The 27892-nt window shown below is 50.5% G+C and overlaps 2 protein-coding genes across 6 annotated transcripts in view; one reads left to right on the top strand and one right to left on the bottom strand.

Moving 5' to 3' along the window:
* Window positions 1-27892, bottom strand: part of LOC129134284 (uncharacterized) — a 77780-nt gene that overhangs the window by 29305 nt on the left and 20583 nt on the right. The window lies entirely within an intron of this gene.
* Window positions 278-27544, top strand: KAT8 (lysine acetyltransferase 8). 5 transcript variants are annotated; one of them, XM_077170980.1, is made up of 12 exons: window positions 278-550; window positions 2927-2937; window positions 3460-3523; window positions 6076-6248; window positions 7256-7309; window positions 8997-9161; window positions 11330-11419; window positions 12902-13042; window positions 15236-15329; window positions 17279-17429; window positions 25560-25714; window positions 27372-27542. In XM_077170980.1, the coding sequence occupies exons 1-12, from the start codon at window positions 325-327 to the stop codon at window positions 27434-27436; spliced, it is 1389 nt and encodes a 462-aa protein (XP_077027095.1). In that variant the 5' UTR covers window positions 278-324; the 3' UTR covers window positions 27437-27542. The 5 variants fall into 5 exon arrangements, with proteins under 5 accessions (XP_077027095.1, XP_077027094.1, XP_077027096.1 ...); XM_077170983.1 differs by lacking the exon at window positions 278-550 and adding an exon at window positions 1400-1565 and having other exon boundaries at window positions 27372-27544; XM_077170979.1 differs by lacking the exon at window positions 2927-2937 and having other exon boundaries at window positions 3449-3523.

The raw sequence follows: 27892 nt of genomic DNA, 5'->3' as shown, positions 1-27892 counted from the left end.
ACAACACTTAAACCACGCCTCCAAACGCAAACCACGCCTCTCATAGCAACCAAACCACGCCCCTAGCACTTAAACCACGCCTCCAAATGCAACCAAACCCCGCCCTTCCCCCGTCTCCTAGCAACCAAACCCCGCCCCTCCCCGTCTCCGAGCAACCAATCCCCGCCCTTCCCCCGTCTCCGAGCAACCAATCCCCGCCCTTCCCCCGTCTCCCAGCAACCAATCCCCGCCCTTCCCCCGTCTCCTAGCAACCAATCCCCGCCCTTCCCCCGTCTCCTAGCAACGCGTCGCGGCCGTTGTGCGTCACTTCCGGCGGCCTCCAAGATGGCGGCGGCGGGGCCCGGCTCGGTCCCGGAGGCCCCGGGCGGGTCCGGGGGGGCCCCGGGAGGGCCCCGAGCGCCCCCGGAGGGTCCCGGGGGAGGAAGCGGGGCCGGGACGGGCACCGGGAGCGGGCGCGGAGCGCCGGGAAACGCGGGGAGCGCCAGGGACGCGGAGGTGGCGGTGGAGATCGGGGAGACGTATCTGTGCCGGAGGGCGGACGGGAGCTGGCGTGAGTGATACTGGGAGCGTTATACTGGTTATACTGGGCAAACTGGGATGAGTATCTGTGCCGGAGGGCGGACGGGAGCTGGCGTGAGTTATACTGGGCAAACTGGGAGCGTTATACTGGTTATACTGGGCAAACTGGGATGAGTGTCTGTGCCGGAGGGCGGACGGGAGCTGGCGTGAGTGACACTGGGAGCGTTATACTGGTTATACTGGGCAAACTGGGAGTGCTGGGAGGGTTATACTGGTTATACTGGGCAAACTGGGACCGTTATACTGGGGATACTGGGCAAACTGGGAGGGTTATACTGGTTATACTGGGCAAACTGGGATGAGTGTCTGTGCCGGAGGGCGGACGGGAGCTGGCGTGAGTTATACTGGGAGCGTTGTACTGGTTATACTGGGCAAACTGGGAGGGTTATACTGGGTTATACTGGGCAAACTGGGAGTGCTGGGAGGGTTATACTGGTTATACTGGGCAAACTGGGAGGGTTATACTGGTTATACTGGGCAAACTGGGAGTACTGGGAGGGTTATACTGGTTATACTGGGCAAACTGGGACCGTTACACCGGGGAAACTGGGAAGGTTATACTGGGTAAACTGGGGGAACTGGGATGGTTATACTGGGCAAACTGGGATCCTTGTACTGGGCAAACTGGGATCTTTATACTGGGAGAACTGGGATCATTATACTGGACAAACTGGGAGGGTTATACTGGGCAAACTGGGGGAACTGGGATGGTTATACTGGGCAAACTGGGACCGTTACACTGGGCAAACTGGGGATACTGGGCAAACTGGGAGGGTTATACTGGTTATACTGGGCAAACTGGGAGGGTTATACTGGTTATACTGGGCAAACTGGGATGAGTATCTGTGCCGGAGGGCGGACGGGAGCTGGCGTGAGTGACACTGGGAGCGTTATACTGGTTATACTGGGCAAACTGGGAGCGTTATACTGGTTATACTGGGCAAACTGGGATGAGTATCTGTGCCGGAGGGCGGACGGGAGCTGGCGTGAGTGACACTGGGCAAACTGGGAGGGTTATACTGGTTATACTGGGCAAACTGGGATGAGTGTCTGTGCCGGAGGGCGGACGGGAGCTGGCGTGAGTGACACTGGGAGCGTTATACTGGTTATACTGGGCAAACTGGGAGTGCTGGGAGGGTTATACTGGTTATACTGGGCAAACTGGGACCGTTATACTGGGGATACTGGGCATACTGGGCAAACTGGGAGGGTTATACTGGGCAAACTGGGATGGTTATACTGGTTATACTGGGCAAACTGGGAGGGTTATACTGGGCAAACTGGGAAGGTTATACTGGGCAAACTGGGATGGTTATACTGGGCAAACTGGGAAGGTTATACTGGGCAAACTGGGAGGGTTATACTGGGCAAACTGGGATGGTTATACTGGGCAAACTGGGAGGGTTATACTGGGAGTACTGGGATGGTTATACTGGGCAAACTGGGAGGGTTATACTGGGTAAACTGGGGGAACTGGGATGGTTATACTGGGCAAAGTGGGATCGTTATACTGGGCAAACTGGGATGGTTATACTGGGCAAACTGGGAGGGTTAAACTGGGCAAACTGGGAGTGGGATACTGGGCAAACTGGGATGGTTATACTGGGCAAACTGGGAGGGTTGTACTGGTTATACTGGGCAAACTGGGATGGTTATACTGGTTATACTGGGCAAACTGGGAGGGTTATACTGGGCATACAGGGGTTGTTATACTGGGCAAACTGGGTAAACTGGGAGGGTTATACTGGGCAAACTGGGAGTGGGATACTGGGGGAACTGGGAATGGGGTGGGGGGAATGGGAACTGGTCCCAGTCCATTCCCAGTTTGATACTGGTCCCATCCCAGTCCCTCCCAGTCAATCCCAGTTTGTTCCATTCCCCTCCCAGTCCCTCCCAGTCAATCCCAGTCCATCCCAGTCAATCCCAGTTTGTTCCATTCCCTTCCCAGTCTCTCCCAGTCCATCCCAGTCCCTCCCAGTCAATCCCAGTTTGTTCCATTCCCTTCCCAGTCCATCCCAGTTTGTTCCAGCCCCATTCCCAGTCAATCCCAGTATATCCCAGTCCATCCCAGTCAATCCCAGTTTGTTCCAGACTCGGCCAAGGTGATCCAGCCCCATTCCCAGTATATCCCAGTATATCCCAGTATATCCCAGTCAATCCCAGTTTGTTCCAGACTCGGCCGAGGTGATCCAGCCCCATTCCCAGTATATCCCAGTATATCCCAGTCCATCCCAGTCAATCCCAGTTTGTTCCAGACTCGGCCGAGGTGATCCAGCCCCATTCCCAGTATATCCCAGTATATCCCAGTATATCCCAGTATATCCCAGTCAATCCCAGTTTGTTCCAGACTCGGCTGAGGTGATCCAGCCCCATTCCCAGTATATCCCAGTATATCCCAGTATATCCCAGTCAATCCCAGTTTGTTCCAGCCCCATTCCCAGTATATCCCAGTATATCCCAGTCAATCCCAGTATATCCCAGTCAATCCCAGTATATCTCAGTCAATCCCAGTTTGTTCCAGCCCCATTCCCAGTCAATCCCAGTATATCCCAGTATATCCCAGTATATCCCAGTCAATCCCAGTTTGTTCCAGACTCGGCCGAGGTGATCCAGCCCCATTCCCAGTATATCCCAGTATATCCCAGTCCATCCCAGTCAATCCCAGTTTGTTCCAGCCCCATTCCCAGTATATCCCAGTATATCCCAGTATATCCCAGTCAATCCCAGTATATCCCAGTCAATCCCAGTATATCCCAGTCAATCCCAGTTTGTTCCAGACTCGGCCGAGCTGATCCAGCCCCATTCCCAGTATATCCCAGTATATCCCAGTATATCCCAGTATATCCCAGTCAATCCCAGTTTGTTCCAGACTCGGCCGAGGTGATCCAGTCCCGCCTGAACGAGCAGGAGGCGCGCGAGGAGTTCTACGTGCACTACGTGGGCTGTGAGTGAACTGGGCAAACTGGGAGGGACTGGGAGGGACTGGGAGGGGACTGGGATGGACTGGGACAAACTGGGATGGACTGGGAGGGGACTGGGAATGGACTGGGAGGGACTGGGAGGGACTGGGAATGGACTGGGATGGACTGGGAGGGACTGGGAGGGCACTGGGACAAACTGGGATGGACTGGGATGGACTGGGAGGGGACTGGGATGGACTGGGACAAACTGGGATGAACTGGGAGGGCACTGGGACAAACTGGGATGGACTGGGAATGGACTGGGAGGGGACTGGGATGGACTGGGACAAACTGGGAGGGGACTGGGATGGACTGGGGATGGTTCCCAGTGCTCCCAGTTCACACCAGTGCTCCCAGTTAATCCCAAACTGGGGCGATTGGGACCCATGGGATGGATGGGGATGGTTCCCAGTGCTCCCAGTGCTCCCAGTTCAAACCAGTGCTCCCAGTTGATCCCAAACTGGGGGGATTGGGACCCATGGGATGGTTCCCAGTGCTCCCAGTAACTCCCAGTAACTCCCAGTAACTCCCAGTTCAATGCACACCATGGGGATTTAAAGGCTCTGATCAGGACGGGGTGAACTGGGGTGAACTGGGGATGGTTCCCAGTGCTCCCAGTGCTCCCAGTAAGTCCCAGTGCTCCCAGTTAACCCCAAACTGGTGGGATTGGGACCCATGGGATGGATGGGGATGGACTGGGGGTGTCCCAGTGCTCCCAGTTCAAACCAGTGCTCCCAGTACAATGCAAACCATGGGGATTTAAAGGCACCGAACAGGACGGGGTGAACTGGGGTGAACTGGGGATGGTTCCCAGTGCTCCCAGTGCTCCCAGTTCAAACCAGTGCTCCCAGTTAACCCCAAACTGGAGGGATTGGGGCCCATGGGATGGTTCCCAGTGCTCCCAGTTCACAGCAGATCCAGGGGAATTGAAGGCTCAGAGCAGGACGGGGTGAACTGGGATGAACTGGGGATGGTTCCCAGTGCTCCCAGTGCTCCCAGTTCAAACCAGTGCTCCCAGTTAATCCCAAACTGGGGGGATTGGGACCCATGGGATGGGTTGGGGACAGTTCCCAGTGCTCCCAGTTCAAACCAGTGTTCCCAGTTCACAGCAGATCCAGGGGATTTAAAGGCTCAGAGCAGGACGGGGTGAACTGGGATGAACTGGGGATGGACTGGGGGTGTCCCAGTGCTCCCAGTTCACACCAGTGCTCCCAGTTAACCGGCGCCTGGACGAGTGGGTGGACCGGAACCGCCTGGGGATGAACTGGGGATGGTTCCCAGTGCTCCCAGTAACTCCCAGTAACTCCCAGTACAATGCACACCAAGGGGATTTGGGCACACTGGGATGGCTGGGGATGGTTCCCAGTGCTCCCAGTTCAAACCAGTGCTCCCAGTTAACCCCAAACTGGTGGGATTGGGGCCCATGGGATGGTTCCCAGTGCTCCCAGTTCACAGCAGATCCAGGGGATTTAAAGGCTCTGATCAGGATGGGGTGAACTGGGGTGAACTGGGGATGGTTCCCAGTGCTCCCAGTGCTCCCAGTTCACACCAGTGCTCCCAGTTAACTGGCGCCTGGACGAGTGGGGGGACCGGAACCGCCTGGGGATGGCTCCCAGTGCTCCCAGTAACTCCCAGTACAATGCAAACCATGGGGATTTAAAGGCTCAGAACAGGACGGGGTGAACTGGGGTGAACTGGGGATGGACTGGGGGTGTCCCAGTGCTCCCAGTTCACACGAGTGCTCCCAGTTAACCCCAAACTGGAGGGATTGGGACCCATGGGATGGGTGGGGAGGGCTCCCAGTGCTCCCAGTGCTCCCAGTAACTCCCAGTAACTCCCAGTTCAATTCACACCATGGGGATTTAAAGGCACCGAACAGGACGGGGTGAACTGGGGTGAACTGGGGTGAACTGGGGATGGACTGGGGGTGTCCCAGTGCTCCCAGTTAACCCCAAACTGGGGGGATTGGGACCCATGGGATGGACTGGGAGGGTTCCCAGTGCTTCCAGTAACTCCCAGTACAATGCACACCATGGGGATTTAAAGGCACCGAGCAGGACGGGGTGAACTGGGGTGAACTGGGGATGGTTCCCAGTGCTCCCAGTGCTCCCAGTAAGTCCCAGTTGTCCCAGTTAACCCCAAACTGAGGGGATTGGGACCCATGGGATGAACTGGGAGGGTTCCCAGTGCTCCCAGTGCTCCCAGTAACTCCCAGTAAATCCCAGTAACTCCCAGTACAATGCACACCATGGGGATTTAAAGGCTCAGAACAGGACGGGGTGAACTGGGGTGAACTGGGGATGGTTCCCAGTGCTCCCAGTGCTCCCAGTAAGTCCCAGTTGTCCCAGTTAACCGGCGCCTGGACGAGTGGGTGGACCGGAACCGCCTGGGGATGAACTGGGGATGGTTCCCAGTGCTCCCAGTAACTCCCAGTAACTCCCAGTACAATGCACACCATGGGGATTTGGGCACACTGGGATGGATGGGGATGGTTCCCAGTGCTCCCAGTGCTCCCAGTAAGTCCCAGTTGTCCCAGTTAACCGGCGCCTGGACGAGTGGGTGGACCGGAACCGCCTGGCGCTGTCCAAGAGCCTCAAGGAGGCCGCCCAGAAGAGCTCGGAGCCGTTCCTGGGGGAGCTGGCGGAGCCCGAGAGGAAAATCACCAGGAACCAGAAACGCAAACACGACGAGATCAACCACGTGCAGAAGGTCTGGGAGGCACTGGGATGGACTGGGAGGGACTGGGAGGGGATTGGGGGGCACTGGGATATACTGGGAGGGACTGGGAGCGAGTTAAAGGGACTGGGATGGACTGGGAGGGGATTGGGAGGGACTGGGATGGAGTTTAAGGGGACTGGGATAGAGCTAAAGGGGACTGGGATGTCTTTAGAGGGCACTGGGATGGACTAGGAGGGAACTGGGATATACTGGGAGGGACTGGGATATACTGGGAAGGACTGGGAGGGACTGGGAAGGACTGGGATGGAGTTAAAGGGGACTGGGATCAGTTTAGAGGGCACTGGGATGGACTGGGAGGGAACTGGGATGGACTGGGAGGATACTGGGATAAACTGGGAGGGACTGGGATGGACTGGGAGGGACTGGGGTGAACTGGGATGGACTGGGATGAACTGGGATGGACTGGGATGGACTGGGAGGATACTGGGATGAACTGGGAGGGACTGGGAGGGGACTGGGAGGGACTGGGGTGGAGTTAAAGGGGATTGGGATCAGTTTAGAGGGCACTGGGATGAACTGGGAGGGACTGGGAGGGATTGGGATGGACTGGGAGGGACTGGGAGGGCACTGGGATATACTGGGAGGGACTGGGAGCAAGTTAAAGGGGACTGGGATGGGGTTAAAGGAGACTGGGATCAGTTTAGGGGGCACTGGGATGGACTGGGATATACTGGGAGGGACTGGGAGCGAGTTTAAGGGGACTGGGATGGACTGGGAGGGACTGGGATGGACTGGGATGGACTGGGAGGGACTGGGATGGACTGGGAGGGACTGGGAGGTCTATACTGGTCTATACTGGTCTGTACTGGTCCGTACTGGTCTATACTGGTCCGTAGTGGTCTATACTGGTCCGTACTGGTCTATACTGGTCCATACTGGTCCATACTGGTTTATACTGGTCTATACTGGTCCGTACTGGTCTATACTGGTCCGTACTGGTTTATACTGGTCTATACTGGTCCGTACTGGTTTTGCAGACCTACGCCGAGATGGACCCAACCACGGCGGCGCTGGAGAAGGAGCACGAGGCCGTGAGTGGGGCAGGGACAAATGGAGGGATTGGGGGATTTTTAATGGGATTTTGGGATTTTTAATGGGAATTTTGGGATTTTTAATGGGAATTTGGGGGATTTTTTTGGGATTTTTATTTTGATTTTTGGGGAATTTTTAGGGATTTTTTTGGGATTTTTTAGGGATTTTTATTTTGATTTTTGGGGAATTTTCAGGGATTTTTTGGGATTTTTAATATAAATTTTTTTTTTATTTTAATGGGGATTTTTAGGGATTTTTTTAGGGATTTTGGGGGATTTTTAATGGGAATTTTGGGGATTTTTAATGAGAATTTTTGGGGATTTTTAGTGGAATTTTTGGGGATTTTTGGGGGATTTTTTTTTTATTTTTTGGGAATTTTTTAGGGATTTTTGGGGATTTTTTAGGGATTTTGATTTTGATTTTTTTTGGCAATTTTTAGGGAATTTTTTTGATTTTTTTTGGCAATTTTTAGGGATTTTTTTTTTTTTTTTTTTTTGATTTTAATGGGAATTTTTTAGGGATTTTTTGGGAATTTTTTAGGGATTTTTGGGGAATTTTAAAGGGATTTTTTAGGGATTTTTATTTTGATTTTTTTGGCAATTTTTAGGGATTTTTTTTTATTTTTTTGGATTTTTTTGGGGTTTTTAATGGGAATTTTTTAGGGATTTTTTGGGAATGTTTTAGGGATTTTTGGGGGATTTTTAAGGGATTTTTTTTTAGGAATTTTATTGGGAATTTTTGGGGGATTTTTTAGGGATTTTTTAGGGATTTTTTTAGGAATTTTAATGAGAATTTTGGGGATTTTTAATGGGATTTTGGGGATTTTTTGGGGATTTTTAATGGGAATTTTTGGGAATTTTAATGAGAAATTTTTTTTTATTTTTTGGGGATTTTTTGGGGGATTTTTAATGGGAATTTTTTGGATTTTTTAGGGGCTGGATCCTGGGGCTGTTTTTAGGCCATTTCTGGCCGTTTTTTGTCCATTTTTTGGCCCTTTTTAGGTCATTTTTGGGCCATTTTTAATGGGATTTTTTGGGGATTTTTTTGGGATTTGGGCACCCAGGTGTGCCCAGGTGTCCATTCCAGATCACTGAGATGAAGTGCATGGACAAGATCCACACCTGGGGCACCTGGAGATCCTCACCTGGGCTGGATCCTGGGGTGGTTTTCGGCCATTTCTGGCAGTTTCTGGGCCATTTTTGGCCCTTTTTAGGTCATTTTTGGGCCATTTTTAGCGGGATTTTTTGGGGATTTGGGCCCCCAGGTGTGCCCAGGTGTGCCCAGGTGTGCCCCCTGTGCCTGTCCCAGATCACCCAGGTGAAATACATGGACAAGATCCACACCTGGGGCACTACGAGATCGACGCCTGGCCTGGTTTTGTCCATTTTTTGTCCATTTTTGGCCGGTTTTGGGGCCATTTTTAACGGGATTTTTATGGGGTTTTTTGGGGATTTGGGCCCCCAGGTGTGCCCAGGTGTGCCCAGGTGTCCATTCCAGATCACTGAGGTGAAATACATGGACAAGATCCACACCTGGGCTGGATCCTGGGGTGGTTTTCGGCCATTTCTGGCCCTTTTTGGGCCATTTTAGGGCCATTTTTAGCGGGATTTTTTTTGGATTTTTGGGGAATTTGGGCCCCCAGGTGTGCCCAGGTGTGCCCAGGTGTGCCCCCTGTGCCTGTCCCAGATCACCAAGGTGAAATACGTGGACAAGATCCACATTGGGCACTACGAGATCGACGCCTGGTACTTCTCGCCCTTCCCCGAGGATTACGGGAAGCAGCCCAAGCTCTGGATCTGCGAGTTCTGCCTCAAGTACATGAAATACGAGAGGAGCTACCGGCTGCACCTGGTACCTGGGCACACCTGGGGGGGAAATGAGGGAGATTTGGGAGAAATTTGGGAAAAAAGGGTGAAAATTGGGGGAAAATCGGTGAAAATTTGGTGAAAAACGGTGAAAAAACAGTGAAAATTGGGAGAAAAACGATGAAAATTGGGAGAAAATGGGTGGAAATTGGGGGAAAATTGGGGTTTGGGGACACCTGGGCACACCTGGGGCACACCTGGGGGGAAAATGAGGGAGAATTGGGGGAAATTTGGGAAAAAGGGTGAAAATTGGGGGAAAATTGGGAGAAAAACGGTGAAAATTGGGGGAAAATCGGTGAAAAAAACAGTGAAAATTGGGAGAAAAACGATGAAAATTGGGAGAAAATGGGTGGAAATTGGGGGGAATTGGGTTTTAGGGACACCTGGGCACACCTGGGGGGGAAATGAGGGAGAATTGGGAGAAATTTGGGAAAAAAATGGTGAAAATTGGGGGAAAATCGGTGAAAATTTGGGGAAAAACGGTGAAAAAAGAGTGAAAATTGGGAGAAAAACGATGAAAATTGGGAGAAAATGGGTGGAAATTGGGGGAAAATTGGGGGTTTAGGGACACCTGGGCACACCTGGGGCACCTGGGGGGAGAAAGGGCGAAATTTAGGGGGAAAATGGTGAAAATTTGGAGAAAAACGGTGAAAATTTGGGGAAAATGGGTGAAAATTTGGGGAAAATTTGTTGAAAGACAGTGAAAATTTGGTGAAAATTGGGGGGAAATTGGGTTTTAGGGACACCTGGGCTGCACCTGGTACCTGGGCACACCTGGGGGGAGAAAAGGGCGAAATTTGGGGGAAAATCGGTGAAAATTGGGGGGAAATTGGTTAAAATTTGGGGAAAATGGGGGGAAATTTGGGGAAATTGGGGGTTGGGGACAGCTGGGGGCACCTGGGATGTACCTGGGCACACCTGGGGGGAAAATTGGGGAAAATTGGGAGAAAAACGGCGAAAATTGGGAGAAAAACGATGAAAATTGGGAGAAAATGGGTGGAAATTGGGGGAAAATTGGGGTTTGGGGACACCTGGGCACAGCTGGGGCACCTGGGGAGAGAATGAGTGAAAATTGGGGGAAATTTGGGAGAAAATGGTGAAAATTTGGGGAAAAACAATGAAAATTGGGAGAAAATGGGGGGAAATGGGGGGAAATTGGGGGCAAATTGGGAGGAAATTGGGGTTTGGGGACACCTGGGCTGTACCTGGTACCTGGGCACAGCTGGGGGCACCTGGGGGGGGAGAAAAGGGCGAAAATTGGGAGAAAAATGGTGAAAATTGGGGGGAAATCGGTGAAAATTTGGGGAAAATGGGGGGAAATTGGGGGAAAATTTGGGGTTTAGGGGCACCTGGGCACAGCTGGGGGGGAAAATTGGGAGAAAAACGGTGAAAATTTAGGGAAAATTGGTGAAAATTGGGAGGAAATTGGGGAAAATTGGGGGGAAATTGGTGAAAATTGGGAGGAAATTGGTGAAAATTGGGAGGAAATTGGGGAAAATTGGGAGGAAATTGGGGAAAATTGGGGGGAAATCGGGGTTTGGGGACACCTGGGATACACCTGGGGACACCTGGGGACATCTGGGGGGGAGAATGAGGGGAAATTGGGGAAAATTAGGGGAAAATTGGGGGAAAATTGGTGAAAATTGGGGTTTGGGGACACCTGGGGGGGGGAAAAGGGAGAAAATTGGGAGAAAATCGGGGAAAATTTGTTGAAAGACAGTGAAAATTTGGTGAAAATTGGGGGGAAATTGGGGGAAATTGGGTTTTAGGGACACCTGGGCTGCACCTGGTACCTGGGCACACCTGGGGGGAGAAAAGGGGGAAAATTTGGGGGAAAATCAGTGAAAATTGGGGGAAAACTGGGGGTGCATTTTCTTCAGTTTTTTCCCATTTTTTCGTGGGTTTTTTTGGGGTTTTTTAAATTTTTTGGGTTTTTTTGGGTTTTCCTTTGCTCACCTGTCCCAGTTCCCTTTAACTCTTTCCTGTCCATTTCTGGCTCATTTTTCCCATTTCCAGGTGCATTTTCTTCATTTTTTTTCCGTTTTTTTCCGTTTTTCTTCCTTTTTTTCCGTTTTTTTTTTCCTTTTTTTCCCTTTTTTTGGGTTTTTTTTGGGTTTTTTCCCTCCCTCACCTGTCCGTGTCTCACCTGGGCAGGGGCAGTGCCAGTGGCGGCAGCCGCCGGGGCGGGAGATTTACCGCAAGGGCAACATCTCTGTCTACGAGGTGGACGGCAAAGACCACAAGGTGAGCGCCAGATGTGTGCCAGATGTGTGCCCAGGTGTGCCCAGCTGGGAATTCTGGGCAGGTTTGGGGCATTTTTGGGGTGTTTTTTGGGCGGTTTTGGGGCATTTTTTGGGCATTTTTGAGGTATTTTTGGGCATTTTTGTGGTAATTTTATGGCATTTTTGGGGTGATTTTGGTGGGATTTGGTGGCATTTGGGCACCCCAGGTGTGCCCAGGTGTGCCCAGGTGGGAATTCTGGGGGGGTTTTGGGATTTTTGGGGCTTTTTTTGGGGTAATTTTGGGCAATTTTTGAGCATTTTTTGGGCATTTTTGTGGCATTTTTGGGGCATTTTTTGGGCAATTTGGGGGCATCTTTGTGGGATTTGGGCACCCCAGGTGTGCCCAGGTGTGAATTCTGGGGGGTTTTGGGCATTTTTGGGGCATTTTTGGGGTAATTTTGGGCATTTTTGTGGCATTTTTTGGGGCATTTTGGGGGCAATTTTGTGGCATTTGGGCACCTCAGGTGTGCCAGATGTGCCCAGGTGTGTCCAGGGGTGCCCAGCTGGGAATTCTGGGGGGGTTTTGGCCATTTTGGGGGCATTTTGGGGGCATTTTGGGGGCAATTTTGTGGCATTTGGGCACCCCATGCATGCCAGGTGTGCCCAGGTGGGAATTCTGGGGGGGTTTTGGCCGTTTTTGGGGCAATTTTGGGCCATTTTTGGGCCATTTTGCCGGGATTTTGTTGGGCTTTGGGCACTCTGGGTGTGCCCAGGTGGGAATTCTGGGGAGGTTTTGGCCGTTTTTGGGGCACTTTGGGCCATTTTTTGGGGCACTTTGGGCCATTTTTGGGGCCACTTTGGGCCATTTTTGGGCCATTTTGGGGCATTTTTGGGCCATTTCTCCGGGGTTTTTTTGGGCTCTGTGCACTCCGGCTGTGCCCAGGTGTGCCCAGGTGTGAATTCTGGGGTGGTTTTGGGCCATTTTTGGGGTGTTTTTTTGCCTTTTTGGGCCATTTTTGGGCCATTTTTTGGGCCATTTTTTTGCCATTTCAGGCCATTTTTGGGCCATTTGGCCGGGGTTTTTCTGGGCTTTGTGCACTCTGGGTGTGCCCAGGTGTGAATTCTGGGGAGGTTTTGGGCCATTTTGAGCCATTTTGATGCCACTTTGGGCTATTTTGGGCCATTTTTTGCCATTTTTGGGCCATTTTGGGCCATTTTGATGCCTTTTTGGGCCATTTTTAGGCCATTTTTGGGGTATTTTGGGCCGTTTTTTTGCCATTTCTCTGGGGTTTTTCTGGGCTTTGTGCACCCTGGCTGTGCCCAGGTGTGAATTCTGGGGTGGTTTTGGGCCATTTTTGGGCCACTTTGGGCCATTTTTGGGCCATTTTTGGGCCATTTCTCCGGGGTTTTTTTGTGCTCTGTGCACTCCAGCTGCCCCCAGGTGTGCCCAGGTGTGCCCAGGTGTGCCCAGGTGTGCCTCCCAGCTGTTTGTGTGTGTGCTCAGATCTATTGCCAGAACCTGTGCCTGCTGGCCAAGCTGTTCCTGGACCACAAGACGCTTTACTTCGACGTGGAGCCCTTCGTGTTCTACCTGCTCACCGAGGTCGACCGCCAGGGCGCCCACATCGTCGGCTACTTCTCCAAGGTGCGCACACCTGGGAACACCTGGGGGGGCTTGGGGGTACCTGGGATAGACCTGGGCACAGCTGGGATAGACCTGGGCAAAGCTGGGGGTACCTGGGGGGGCTTGGAATACACCTGGGATAGACCTGGGCACACCTGGGAGGGGCTGGGGCACACCTGGGCACAGCTGGGGTCACCTGGGGACTCACCTGTCACACCTGGGCACAGCTGGGGGCACCTGGGATACACCTGGGCACAGCTGGGGACAGCTGGGGGTACCTGGGATAGAGCTGGGCACAGCTGGGCACACCTGGGATACACCTGGGCACACCTGGGCACAGCTGGGCACAGCTGAGGGCACCTGGGATACACCTGGGGCACACCTGGGGCACCTGGTGGGGCTTGGGGCACATTTGGGGCACCTGAGGGGGCTTGGGGCTCACCTGGGGCCCACCTGGGCACACCTGGGCACATCTGGGGACTCAACTGGGCACAGCTGGGGGGGCTTGGGGTACACCTGAGATACACCTGGGATAGAGCTGGGACACCTGGGGGTACCTGGGGACAGTTGGGTACATCTGGGATACACCTGAGGGCACCTCGGGGCACACCTGAGAGGAGCTGGGGGCACCTGGGGGCACCTGGGATAGACCTGGGAGGTGGTGGGGATACACCTGGGCACAGCTGGGCACAGCTGGGGGGGCCTGGGGCACAGCTGGGGGGGCTTGGGGCACGCCTGGGGACTCACCTGTCACATTTGGGTACTTACCTGGGCACACCTGGGGGCATCTGGGGCACCTGGGATAGACCTGGGATAGACCTGGGCACAGCTGGGGGCACCTGGGATACACCTGGGGGCACCTGGGAGGGGCTGGGGGCACCTGGGGCACATCTGGGGATACCTGAGGGGGCTTGGGGCACACCTGGGGGCAACTGGGGGCACCTGGGGGGGAACTGGGGACTCACCTGGGCGCACCTGGGGCACACCTGGGGGGAGCTGGGCACAGCTGGGGGGGGCTTGGGATACACCTGGGATAGACCTGGGGCACCTGAGGGGGCTTGGGGCACACCTGGGGACAGCTGGGGGGAACTGGGATAAACCTGGGGGAGCTTGGGATAGACCTGGGGGCACCTGGGCACATCTGGTGACTCACCTGGGGGCAGCTGAGGCACACATGGGGATACCGGGGCACACCTGGGGCACATAAGGGGCACCTGGGATAGACCTGGGACACCTGAGGGGGCTTGGGGCACACCTGGAGGGCAGCTGGGAGGGGCTGGGGGTACCTGAGATAGACCTGGGCACACCTGGGGGCACCTGAGGGGGCTTGGGGCACACCTGGGGGCAACTGGGGGCACCTGGGATAGAGCTGGGCACATCTGGGGGCAGCTGGGGACTCACCTGGGCACCACCTGGGGGCATCTGGGCACACCTGGGGGCATCTGGGGGTACCTGGGGGCACCTGGGTGGCCTTGGGGCACACCTGGGGACAACTGGGGGCACCTGGAGCACCTGGGATAGACCTGGGGACTCACCTGGGCACAGCTGGGGGCACCTTGGAGGGGCTGGAATGCACCTGGGGACACCTGGGATAGACCTGGGCACACCTGGGCACACCTGGAGTGCCGAAAGCCCAAAAAAATCCCACAAAAAATGCACCAAAATCCCACAAAAATTCACCAAAATCGCATTAAAATATCCTAAAAACGGCCCCTCAATGTCCCAAAAACCCCCAAAAAAATTACCAAAAATCCCCAAAAACCCCGAATATTTTCCATGTCCTCAACGCCCAAAACGTCCAAAAATGACCCTGAAATTCGGGAATTTTTTGTAATTTTCCCAAAATTGCCATTTTTGGCAGGAAAAGGAGTCCCCAGACAGGAACAAGGTCCGGGTGCAGATCCTGAATGTCCCAAAAATCCCCAAAAAATCCCCAAAAAATCCCCAAAAATTCGGATTTTTTTTGTATTTTTGACCCCAAAACTTCCAAAAACGACCCCAAAATTTGGGAATTTTCCGTAATTTTCCCAAAATTCCCATTTTTGGCAGGAAAAGGAGTCCCCAGACGGGAACAACGTCCTGAATGTCCCAAAAATCCCCAAAAAATCCCCAAAAATTCGGATTTTTTTTGTATTTTCGACCCCAAAACTTCCAAAAACGACCCTGAAATTTGGGAATTTTTTGTAATTTTCCCAAAATTCCCATTTTTCACAGGAAAAGGAGTCCCCGGACGGGAACAACGTCGCCTGCATCCTGACCCTGCCCCCGTACCAGCGCCGCGGATACGGAAAATTCCTGATCGCCTTCAGTCAGTGCCAGAATCGGGGAAATTGGGGAATTTTGGGGGAAATTTGGGAATTTTGGGGGGTTCCGAGGAAATTTGGGAATTTTGGGGGATTTTGGGTGGAATTTGATGGAATTTTGGGGGATTTTTGGGTGGAATTTTGGGGGATTTTCTGAGGGAATTTTGGGGGATTTTTGAAATCCCCTGAAATCCATGGATTCCCTGGAGTTTCGGGATGAATTTTGGGTTGAATTTGATGGAATTTTTGGTCAAATTTTGGGAATTTTGGGGAATTTTTGGGTGGAATTTTGGGGATTTTCTGAGGGAATGTTGGTGGATTTTTGAGGGAATTTCGGGGGATTTTTGGGTGGAATTTTGGGGATTTTTGAGGGAATTTTGGGATCCCCTTAAATCCACGGATTCCCTGGAATTCTGGGATGGATTCTGGGTGGAATTTGATTCAATTTTGGGTGGAATTTTGAGGGAACTTTGGTTGGAATTTTGGGTGGATTTCGATGGATTTTGGGTGGATTTTTATGGATTTTGGGTGGAATTTAATGGATTTTGAGTGATTTGGGGTGGATTTTTATGGATTTTGGGCGGAATTTGGGTGATTTTGGGTGGGTTTTGCCCAGGTTACGAGCTGTCCAAGCTGGAGAGCACCAAGTGGAAATTCAGGATTTTCTGAGGGATTTTTTTGGGGATTTTTGAGGGAATTTTGGGGAATTTTGGGTTCCCCTTAAATCCATGGATTCCCTGGAAATTCTGGGGTGGATTTTGGGATGAATTTGGGTGATTTTGGGTGGAATTTTGGGTGGAATTTGATGGAATTTTGGGGGGAATTTTGATGGAATTTAGGGTGGATTTTTGAGGGAATTTTGGGGGATTTTTGGGTGAAATTTTGGGGATTTTCTGAGGGAATTTTGGGAAATTTTTTGAGGGAATTCTGAGGATTTTTTAAGGGAATTTTGGGGATTTTTGGGATCCCCTGAAATCCACGGATTTTGGGTGGAATTTGATTCAATTTTGGGTGGAATTTTGAGGGAATTTTGGGTGATTTTGGGTGGAATTTGATGGAATTTTGGTCAAATTTTGAGGGAATTCTGGGGGATTTTTGGGTGAAATTTTGGGGATTTTCTGAGGGAATTTTGGGAGGGTTTTGATGGAATTTTGGGGGATTTTCTAAAGGGAATTTTGGGGGATTTTTGATGGAATTTAGGATGGATTTTTGAGGGAATTTCGGGATAGATTTTGGGTGGAATTTTGGCTGATTTTGAGTGGAATTTTGAGAGAATTTTGGGGGATTTTTGAGGGAATTTTGGGGGATTTTTGATGGAATTTAGGGTGGAATTTTGGGGATTTACTGAGGGAATTCCAGGATGGATTTTGGGCGGAATTTTGGGTGATTTTGGCTGATTTTGGGTGATTTTGGGTGGGTTTTTGCCCAGGTTACGAGCTGTCCAAGCTGGAGAGCACCAAGTGGAAATTCAGGATTTTTTGGGATTTTTGAGGGAATTTTGGGGGATTTTTGGGTGGAATTTGGTGGATTTTTGAGGGAATTTTGGGGGATTTTCTGAGGGAATTTTGGGGGATTTTTGGGTGAAATTTTGGAGATTTTCTGAGGGAATTTCGGGGGATTTTTGGTGAAATTTTGAGGGAATTTTGGGGGATTTTTGAGGGAATTTTGAGGGAATTTCGGGGATTTTTGGGTTCCCCTGAAATCCACGGATTACCTGGAACTTTGGGATGGATTTTGGGTGGAATTTTGGGTGATTTTGGGTGGAATTTGGAGGGAATTTTGGGGTATTTTTGAGGGAATTTTGGGGGATTTTGGGTGGAATTTGGAGGGAATTTTGGGGGATTTTTGAGGGAATTTCGGGGATTTTTGGGATCCCCTGGATTCTATGGATTCCCTGGAATTCCGGGATGGATTTTGGGTGGAATTTGGGTGATTTTGGGTGCTTTTTCCCCAGGTTACGAGCTGTCCAAGCTGGAGAGCACCGTGGGCTCCCCGGAGAAGCCGCTCTCGGACCTGGGCAAGCTCAGCTACCGCAGCTACTGGTCCTGGGTGCTGCTGGAGATCCTCAGGGACTTCAGGGGCACCCTCTCCATCAAGGACCTCAGGTAGGACCAGTATGGACCAGTATAAACCAGTATGGACCCAAAAATCCCCATTGAAATCCATAGAGATACAGAGAAACCAGTATAAACCAGTATAAACCAGTGACTCCCCTGGTCCTGGGTGCTGCTGGAGATCCTCAGGGACTTCAGAGGGACCCTCTCCATCAAGGACCTCAGGTAGGACCAGTACAGACCAGTATGGACCAGTACAAACCAGTATGGACCCAAAAATCCCCATTGAAATCCATAGAAACCCATAGAAACCAGTATAAACCAGTATGGACCAGTATAAACCAGTACGGACCAGTATGGGCCCAAAAATCCCCATAGAAATCCATAGAAACCAGTACAAACCAGTATGGACCAGTATGGACCAGTATGGGCCCAAAAATCCCCATTGAAATCCATGGAAATCCATAGAAACCAGTACAGACCAGTATAAACCAGTATAAACCAGTGACTCCCCTGGTCCTGGGTGCTGCTGGAGATCCTCAGGGACTTCAGGGGCACCCTGTCCATCAAGGACCTCAGGTAGGACCAGTATAAACCAGTATGGACCAGTACAAACCAGTATGGGCCCAAAAATCCCCATTGAAATCCATAGAAATCCATAGAAACCAGTACAGACCAGTACAAACCAGTATAAACCAGTGACTCACCTGGTCCTGGGTGCTGCTGGAGATCCTCAGGGACTTCAGAGGGACCCTGTCCATCAAGGACCTCAGGTAGGACCAGTATGGACCAGTACAAACCAGTATAAACCAGTATGGACCCAAAAATCCCCATTGAAATCCATGGAAATCCATAGAAACCAGTACAGACCAGTATGGACCAGTATGGACCCAAAAATCCCCATAGAAATCCATAGAAACCCATAGAAACCAGTACAGACCAGTATGGACCAGTATGGACCAGTATGGGCCCAAAAATCCCCATTGAAATCCATGGGAATCCATAGAAACCAGTACAGACCAGTATAAACCAGTACAAACCAGTATAAACCAGTACAAACCAGTATAAACCAGTGACTCCCCTGGTCCTGGAGATCCTCAGGGACTTCAGGGGCACCCTCTCCATCAAGGACCTCAGGTAGGACCAGTATAAACCAGTATGGACCAGTACAAACCAGTATGGGCCCAAAAATCCCCATTGAAATCCATAGAAATCAGTACAAACCAGTATAAACCAGTATGAACCAGTATAAACCAGTGACTCCCCTGGTCCTGGGTGCTGCTGGAGATCCTCAGGGACTTCAGGGGCACCCTGTCCATCAAGGACCTCAGGTAGGACCAGTACAAACCAGTATGGACCAGTACAAACCAGTATGGGCCCAAAAATCCCCATGGAAATCCATAGAAATCCATAGAAACCAGTATAAACCAGTATAAACCAGTGACTCCCCTGGTCCTGGAGATCCTCAGGGACTTCAGGGGCACCCTCTCCATCAAGGACCTCAGGTAGGACCAGTACAGACCAGTATGGACCAGTACAAACCAGTATGGGCCCAAAAATCCCCATTGAAATCCATAGAAACCCATAGAAACCAGTATAAACCAGTATGGACCAGTATAAACCAGTACGGACCAGTATGGGCCCAAAAATCCCCATAGAAATCCATAGAAACCAGTACAAACCAGTATGGACCAGTATGGACCAGTATGGGCCCAAAAATCCCCATTGAAATCCATGGAAATCCATAGAAACCAGTACAGACCAGTACAAACCAGTATAAACCAGTGACTCCCCTGGTCCTGGGTGCTGCTGGAGATCCTCAGGGACTTCAGAGGGACCCTGTCCATCAAGGACCTCAGGTAGGACCAGTATGGACCAGTACAGACCAGTACAAACCAGTATGGACCAGTATGGACCCAAAAATCCCCATAGAAATCCATAGAAACCAGTACAGACCAGTATGGACCAGTACAAACCAGTATGGGCCCAAAAATCCCCATTGAAATCCATGGAAATCCATAGAAACCAGTATAAACCAGTATGGACCAGTACAAACCAGTACGGACCAGTATAAACCAGTATGGACCCAAAAATCCCCATTGAAATCCATAGAAATCCATAGAAACCAGTACAAACCAGTATAAACCAGTGACTCCCCTGGTCCTGGAGATCCTCAGGGACTTCAGAGGGACCCTCTCCATCAAGGACCTCAGGTAGGACCAGTATGGACCAGTATGGACCAGTATAAACCAGTATGGGCCCAAAAATCCCCATTGAAATCCATAGAAATCCATAGAAACCAGTATAAACCAGTATAAACCAGTGACTCCCCTGGTCCTGGGTGCTGCTGGAGATCCTCAGGGACTTCAGAGGGACCCTGTCCATCAAGGACCTCAGGTAGGACCAGTATAAACCAGTATGGACCAGTATGGACCAGTATGGGCCCAAAAATCCCCATTGAAATCCATAGAAATCCATAGAAACCAGTACAAACCAGTATAAACCAGTATAAACCAGTGACTCCCCTGGTTCTGGAGATCCTCAGGGACTTCAGGGGGACCCTGTCCATCAAGGACCTCAGGTAGGACCAGTATGGACCAGTATGGACCAGTACAAACCAGTATGGACCAGTATGGACCAGTATGGGCCCAAAAATCCCCATTGAAATCCATGGAAATCCATAGAAACCAGTACAAACCAGTATAAACCAGTATAAACCAGTATGGACCCAAAAATCCCCATTGAAATCCATGGAAATCCATAGAAACCAGTATAAACCAGTACGGACCAGTATGGACCCAAAAATCCCCATAGAAATCCATAGAAACCAGTACAGACCAGTATGGACCAGTACAAACCAGTATGGGCCCAAAAATCCCCATAGAAATCCATAGAAATCCATAGAAACCAGTATAAACCAGTATAAACCAGTATAAACCAGTGACTCACCTGGTCCTGGAGATCCTCAGGGACTTCAGGGGCACCCTCTCCATCAAGGACCTCAGGTAGGACCAGTATGGACCAGTATGGACCAGTATAAACCAGTATGGGCCCAAAAATCCCCATTGAAATCCATAGAAATCCATAGAAACCAGTACAAACCAGTATAAACCAGTATAAACCAGTGACTCACCTGGTCCTGGGTGCTGCTGGAGATCCTCAGGGACTTCAGAGGGACCCTGTCCATCAAGGACCTCAGGTAGGACCAGTATAAACCAGTATGGACCAGTACAGACCAGTATGGACCCAAAAATCCCCATTGAAATCCATGGAAATCCATAGAAACCAGTATAAACCAGTATAAACCAGTGACTCCCCTGGTCCTGGGTGCTGCTGGAGATCCTCAGGGACTTCAGAGGGACCCTGTCCATCAAGGACCTCAGGTAGGACCAGTATGGACCAGTATGGACCAGTATAAACCAGTATGGACCCAAAAATCCCCATTGAAATCCATGGAAATCCATAGAAACCAGTATAAACCAGTATAAACCAGTATGGACCAGTATGGACCCAAAAATCCCCATTGAAATCCATAGAGATACAGAGAAACCAGTATAAACCAGTACAAACCAGTATAAACCAGTGACTCACCTGGTTCTGGAGATCCTCAGGGACTTCAGGGGCACCCTCTCCATCAAGGACCTCAGGTAGGACCAGTATAAACCAGTATGGACCAGTATGGACCAGTATAAACCAGTATGGGCCCAAAAATCCCCATTGAAATCCATAGAAATCCATAGAAACCAGTACAGACCAGTATAAACCAGTATAAACCAGTGACTCCCCTGGTCCTGGAGATCCTCAGGGACTTCAGAGGGACCCTGTCCATCAAGGACCTCAGGTAGGACCAGTATGGACCAGTATAAACCAGTATGGACCCAAAAATCCCCATTGAAATCCATGGAAATCCATAGAAACCAGTATAAACCAGTATGGACCAGTATAAACCAGTATGGACCAGTATGGGCCCAAAAATCCCCATTGAAATCCATAAAAATCCATAGAAACCAGTATAAACCAGTATAGACCAGTATAAACCAGTATGGGCCCAAAAATCCCCATTGAAATCCATGGAAATCCATAGAAACCAGTACAAACCAGTACAGACCAGTATGGACCAGTACGGACCAGTATGGACCCAAAAATCCCCATTGAAATCCATAGAAACCAGTACAGACCAGTATAAACCAGTACGGACCAGTATAAACCAGTATAAACCAGTATGGACCCAAAAATCCCCGTAGAAATCCATAGAAACCAGTGGTCACTCATTGGTCACTCATTGGTCACTCCGTGGTCACTCAGGGTCACTCAGGGTCACTCATTGGTCACTCATTGGTCACTCATTGGTCACTGTGGTCACTCCATGGTCACTCATTGGTCACTCATTGGTCACTCATTGGTCACTGTGGTCACTCATTGGTCACTCAGTGGTCACTCAGTGGTCACTCAGTGGTCACTCAGGGTCACTCAGTGGTCACTCATTGGTCACTCAGTGGTCACTCCCACCGGTCAATGGTCACTCTGGTCACTCAGTGGTCACTCCCATGTCCAGCCAGATGACCAGCATCACGCAGACGGACATCATCAGCACAGTGACCATTGCCATGAGTTCAATGCTCACTCCCATGGGTCAATGCTCACTGTGGTCACTGTGGTCACTCAGTGGTCACTCAGTGGTCACTCCCATGTCCATCTGTCCAGCCAGATGACCAGCATCACGCAGACGGACATCATCAGCACAGTGACCATTGAGTGACCATTACCAGTGACCATTGCCAGTGACCATTGCCAGTGACCATTGAGTGACCATTACCAGTGACCATTGCCATGGGTTGGTGATTGTGACCACGGCTCAGTGGTCACTCCCATGGGTCAGTGGTCACTCCCATGAGTCCAATGGTCACTCTGGTCACTCAGTGGTCACTCAGTGGTCACTCCCATGTCCAGCCAGATGACCAGCATCACGCAGACGGACATCATCAGCACAGTGACCATTGAGTGACCATTACCAGTGACCATTGCCAGTGACCATTGCCAGTGACCATTGAGTGACCATTACCAGTGACCATTGCCATGGGTTGGTGATTGTGACCACGGCTCAGTGGTCACTCCCATGGGTCAGTGGTCACTCCCATGAGTCCAATGGTCACTCTGGTCACTCAGTGGTCACTCAGTGGTCACTCCCATGTCCAGCCAGATGACCAGCATCACGCAGACGGACATCATCAGCACAGTGACCATTGAGTGACCATTGCCAGTGCTCACTCCCACGGCTCAGTGGTCACTCCCATGGGTCAATGCTCACTGTGGTCACTCAGTGGTCACTCTGGTCACTCAGTGGTCACTCAGTGGTCACTCATGGTCACTCCCATGTCCATCTGTCCAGCCAGATGACCAGCATCACGCAGACGGACATCATCAGCACAGTGACCATTGAGTGACCATTGCCAGTGCTCAGTGTCCATGAGTTCAGTGCTCACTCCCACGGCTCAGTGGTCACTCCCATGAGTTCAATGCTCACTGTGGTCACTCAGTGGTCACTGTGGTCACTCAGTGGTCACTCAGTGGTCACTCATGGTCACTCCCATGTCCATCTGTCCAGCCAGATGACCAGCATCACGCAGACGGACACCATCAGCACAGTGACCATTGCCATGAGTTCAATGCTCACTCCCATGGGTCAATGCTCACTGTGGTCACTCATTGGTCACTCAGTGGTCACTCAGTGGTCACTCAGTGGTCACTCAGTGGTCACTCCCATGTCCAGCCAGATGACCAGCATCACGCAGACGGACATCATCAGCACAGTGACCATTGAGTGACCATTGCCATGAGTTCAATGCTCACTCCCATGGGTCAATGCTCACTGTGGTCACTCAGTGGTCACTGTGGTCACTCAGTGGTCACTCCCATGGGTCAGTGGTCACTCTGGTCACTCAGTGGTCACTCCCATGAGTTCAATGGTCACTGTGGTCACTCAGTGGTCACTCCCATGAGGTCAGTGGTCACTCTGGTCACTCAGTGGTCACTCCCATGTCCATCTGTCCAGCCAGATGACCAGCATCACGCAGACAGACATCATCAGCACAGTGACCATTGCCATGAGTTCAATGCTCACTCCCACGGCTCAGTGGTCACTCCCATGGGTCAGTGGTCACTCCCATGAGTTCAATGCTCACTGTGGTCACTCAGTGGTCACTCATGGTCACTCCCATGTCCAGCCAGATGACCAGCATCACGCAGACGGACATCATCAGCACAGTGACCATTGAGTGACCATTGCCATGAGTTCAGTGGTTAGTCCCATGGGTCAATGCTCACTGTGGTCACTCAGTGGTCACTCCCATGAGGTCAGTGGTCACTCTGGTCACTCAGTGGTCACTCCCATGTCCATCTGTCCAGCCAGATGACCAGCATCACGCAGACGGACATCATCAGCACAGTGACCATTGAGTGACCATTGCCATGAGTTCAATGCTCACTCCCATGGGTCAATGCTCACTCCCATGGCTCAGTGGTCACTCCCATGAGTCCAATGGTCACTCTGGTCACTCAGTGGTCACTCAGTGGTCACTCAGTGGTCACTCAGTGGTCACTCCCATGTCCAGCCAGATGACCAGCATCACGCAGACGGACATCATCAGCACAGTGACCATTGAGTGACCATTGCCATGAGTTCAATGCTCACTCCCATGGGTCAATGCTCACTGTGGTCACTCAGTGGTCACTCCCATGGGTCAATGCTCACTGTGGTCACTCAGTGGTCACTCAGTGGTCACTCTGGTCACTCAGTGGTCACTCAGTGGTCACTCCCATGTCCAGCCAGATGACCAGCATCACGCAGACGGACATCATCAGCACAGTGACCATTGGCAGTGCTCAGTGTCCATGAGTTCAATGCTCACTCTGGTCACTCAGTGGTCACTCAGTGGTCACTCCCATGAGGTCAGTGGTCACTCTGGTCACTCAGTGGTCACTCATGGTCACTCCCGTGTCCGTGTGTCCAGCCAGATGACCAGCATCACGCAGACGGACATCATCAGCACAGTGACCATTGAGTGACCATTGCCAGTGACCATTGCCATGAGTTCAATGCTCACTCCCATGGGTCAATGCTCACTGTGGTCACTCAGTGGTCACTCTGGTCACTCAGTGGTCACTCAGTGGTCACTCAGTGGTCACTCCCATGTCCGTGTGTCCAGCCAGATGACCAGCATCACGCAGACGGACATCATCAGCACAGTGACCATTGCCATGGGTTCAATGCTCACTCCCATGAGTCAATGGTCACTCCCATGGGTCAATGGTCACTGTGGTCACTCAGTGGTCACTCAGTGGTCACTCATGGTCACTCCCATGTCCATCTGTCCAGCCAGATGACCAGCATCACGCAGACGGACATCATCAGCACAGTGACCATTGAGTGACCATTGCCAGTGCTCAGTGTCCATGAGTTCAATGCTCACTCCCACGGCTCAGTGGTCACTGTGGTCACTCAGTGGTCACTCCCATGGGTCAGTGGTCACTCTGGTCACTCATGGTCACTCCCATGTCCATCTGTCCAGCCAGATGACCAGCATCACGCAGACGGACATCATCAGCACAGTGACCATTGAGTGACCATTGCCATGAGTTCAATGCTCACTCCCATGGGTCAATGGTTACTCCCACGGGTCAATGCTCACTGTGGTCACTCAATGGTCACTGTGGTCACTCAGTGGTCACTCCCATGAGTCCAATGGTCACTCTGGTCACTCAGTGGTCACTCAGTGGTCACTCAGTGGTCACTCCCATGTCCGTGTGTCCAGCCAGATGACCAGCATCACGCAGACGGACATCATCAGCACAGTGACCATTTCCATTGGTTGGTGGTTGTGACCATGGGTCAGTGGTCACTCCCATGGGGTCAGTGGTCACTCAGTGGTCACTCAGTGGTCACTCAGTGGTCACTCATGGTCACTCCCATGTCCAGCCAGATGACCAGCATCACGCAGACGGACATCATCAGCACAGTGACCATTGAGTGACCATTGCCATGAGTTCAATGCTCACTCCCATGAGTTCAATGCTCACTCCCACGGGTCAATGCTCACTGTGGTCACTCAGTGGTCACTCAGTGGTCACTCTGGTCACTCAGTGGTCACTCAGTGGTCACTCAGTGGTCACTCCCATGTCCAGCCAGATGACCAGCATCACGCAGACGGACATCATCAGCACGCTGCAGTCGCTCAACATGGTCAAGTACTGGAAGGGGCAGCACGTCATCTGCGTCACCCCCAAGCTGGTGGAGGAGCACCTCAAGAGCGCCCAGTACAAGAAACCGCCCATCACCGGTCAGTAATTAGCGCCGCGCTAATTGCACGGCGCTAATTAGCTGCTTGATTAATGCCAGAGTGGGGATTGGGGCCGTAATGAACGGGGGAATGAGAGATTGGGGAAGGGAAATGCCTCCATTATTCACCCCCATTAATTACGCCCATTAATTACCCCCTAATTAACACTCTTAATGACTGCATTTATTACTCCCTAATTAACACTCCCCCATTAATAACCCTCCTAATTAACACCCCCATTAATTACGCCCTAATTAACACTCTTAATGACTCCATTTATTACCCCCTAATTAATGCTCCCCATTAATTACCCCTAATTAACACCCCCCATTAATTACCCCTAATTAACACCCCATTAATTACCCCCTAATTAACATCACTGATTCCCCATTCCCAACCCCACTTTTAATCACCCTCCATTAATTACCCCCATTAATTACCCCATTAATTAATTCCCCCATTAATTACCCGCTAATTAACACTCTTAATGACTCCATTTATTACTCCCTAATTAATGCTTCCCATTAATAACCCCCTAATTAACACCCCTCATTAATTACCCCCTAATTAACATCACTGCACCCCCATTAATTACCCCCTAATTAATGCTCCCCCATTAATAACCGCCCTAATTACCACCCCTCATTAATTACCCCCTAATTAACATCACTGCACCCCCCATTAATTACCCCCATTAATTAATTCCCCCATTAATTACCCCCCAATTAACACTGTTAATGACTCCATTTATTACCCCCTAATTAACACTCCCCCATTAATGACCCCCCTTATTAACACCCCCCATTAATTACCCCCTAATTAACATCACTGCACTCCCCATTCCCAACCCCACTTTTTATCACCCCCTATTAATTACCCCCATTAATTAATCCCCCCATTAATTACCCCCTAATTAACACTCTTAATGACTCCATTTATTACCCCCTAATTAATGCTTCCCATTAATTCCCCCCTAATTAACACCCCTCATTAATTACCCCCTAATTAACATCACTGCATTCCCCATTCCCAACCCCACTTTTAATCACCCCCCATTAATTATCCCCCATTAATTAATTGCCCCATTAATTACCCCCTAATTATCTTAATGACTCCCCCATTTTTTACCCCATAATTTATGCTCCCCATTAATTACCCCTAATTAACACCCCCCATTAATTACCCCCTAATTAACATCACTGCACCCCCATTAATTACCCCCTAATTAATGCTCCCCCGTTAATTACCCCTTAATTACCACCCCTCATTAATTAACCCCTAATTAACATCACTGCACCCCCATTAATTACCCCCCATTAATTACCCCCTAATTAACATCACTGATTCCCCATTCCCAACCCCACTTTTAATCACCCCCCATTAATTACCCCCATTAATTACCCCCCATTAATTAATTCCCCCATTAATTACCCCTAATTAACACTCTTAATGACTCCATTTATTACCCCTTAATTAACACCCCCATTAATTACCCCCTAATTAACATCACTGCATTCCCCATTCCCAACCCCACTTTTAATCACCTCCCATTAATTACCCCCGTTAATTACCCCCATAATTAATTAATTCCCCCTAATTACCGCCCCAGTGGCTGGCTGAGGCGCTAATTAGCGCTAATTAACTCTGTTAATTGCAGTGGACTCCATCTGCCTGCGCTGGGCGCCCCCGAAGCACAAACAGGCCAAGGTGGCCAAGAAGTGAAATTCGGATTTTTGCCCAATTTTGGGAGGTTTTACCCCAAAGTTTTGGGGCATTTTCCTCCAATTTTGGGATCTTTTTTTTTTTTTCCCCTCCAATTTTGGGTTTTCCTCCAATTTTGGGGATTTTTCCATCAAATTTTGGGGATTTTTCCTCAAATTTTTGGGGATTTTTCCTCAATTTTGGGGATTTTTTCCTGAAATTTTGGGGATTTTTCCTCAAATTTTTGGGGCATTTTCCTCCAATTTTGGGATCTTTTTTTTTTTTTTTCCCCCTCCAATTTTGGGGATTTTTCCTCAAATTTTTGGGGGTTTTTCCCTGAAATTTTTGGGGATTTTTCCCTCAATTTTTTTGGGTATTTCCCTGAAATTTTGGGGCTTTTCCCTCAAATTTTTGGGATTTTTTCCCCAAATTTTTTGGGATTTTTCCCTGAAATTCTGGGGATTTTTCCTCAAATTT

This window comes from Agelaius phoeniceus, chromosome 37 (assembly GCF_051311805.1).
Source record: "Agelaius phoeniceus isolate bAgePho1 chromosome 37, bAgePho1.hap1, whole genome shotgun sequence".
Taxonomy (NCBI): Eukaryota; Metazoa; Chordata; class Aves; order Passeriformes; family Icteridae; genus Agelaius; species Agelaius phoeniceus.
This window is presented reverse-complemented; position numbering and strand designations above follow the sequence as displayed.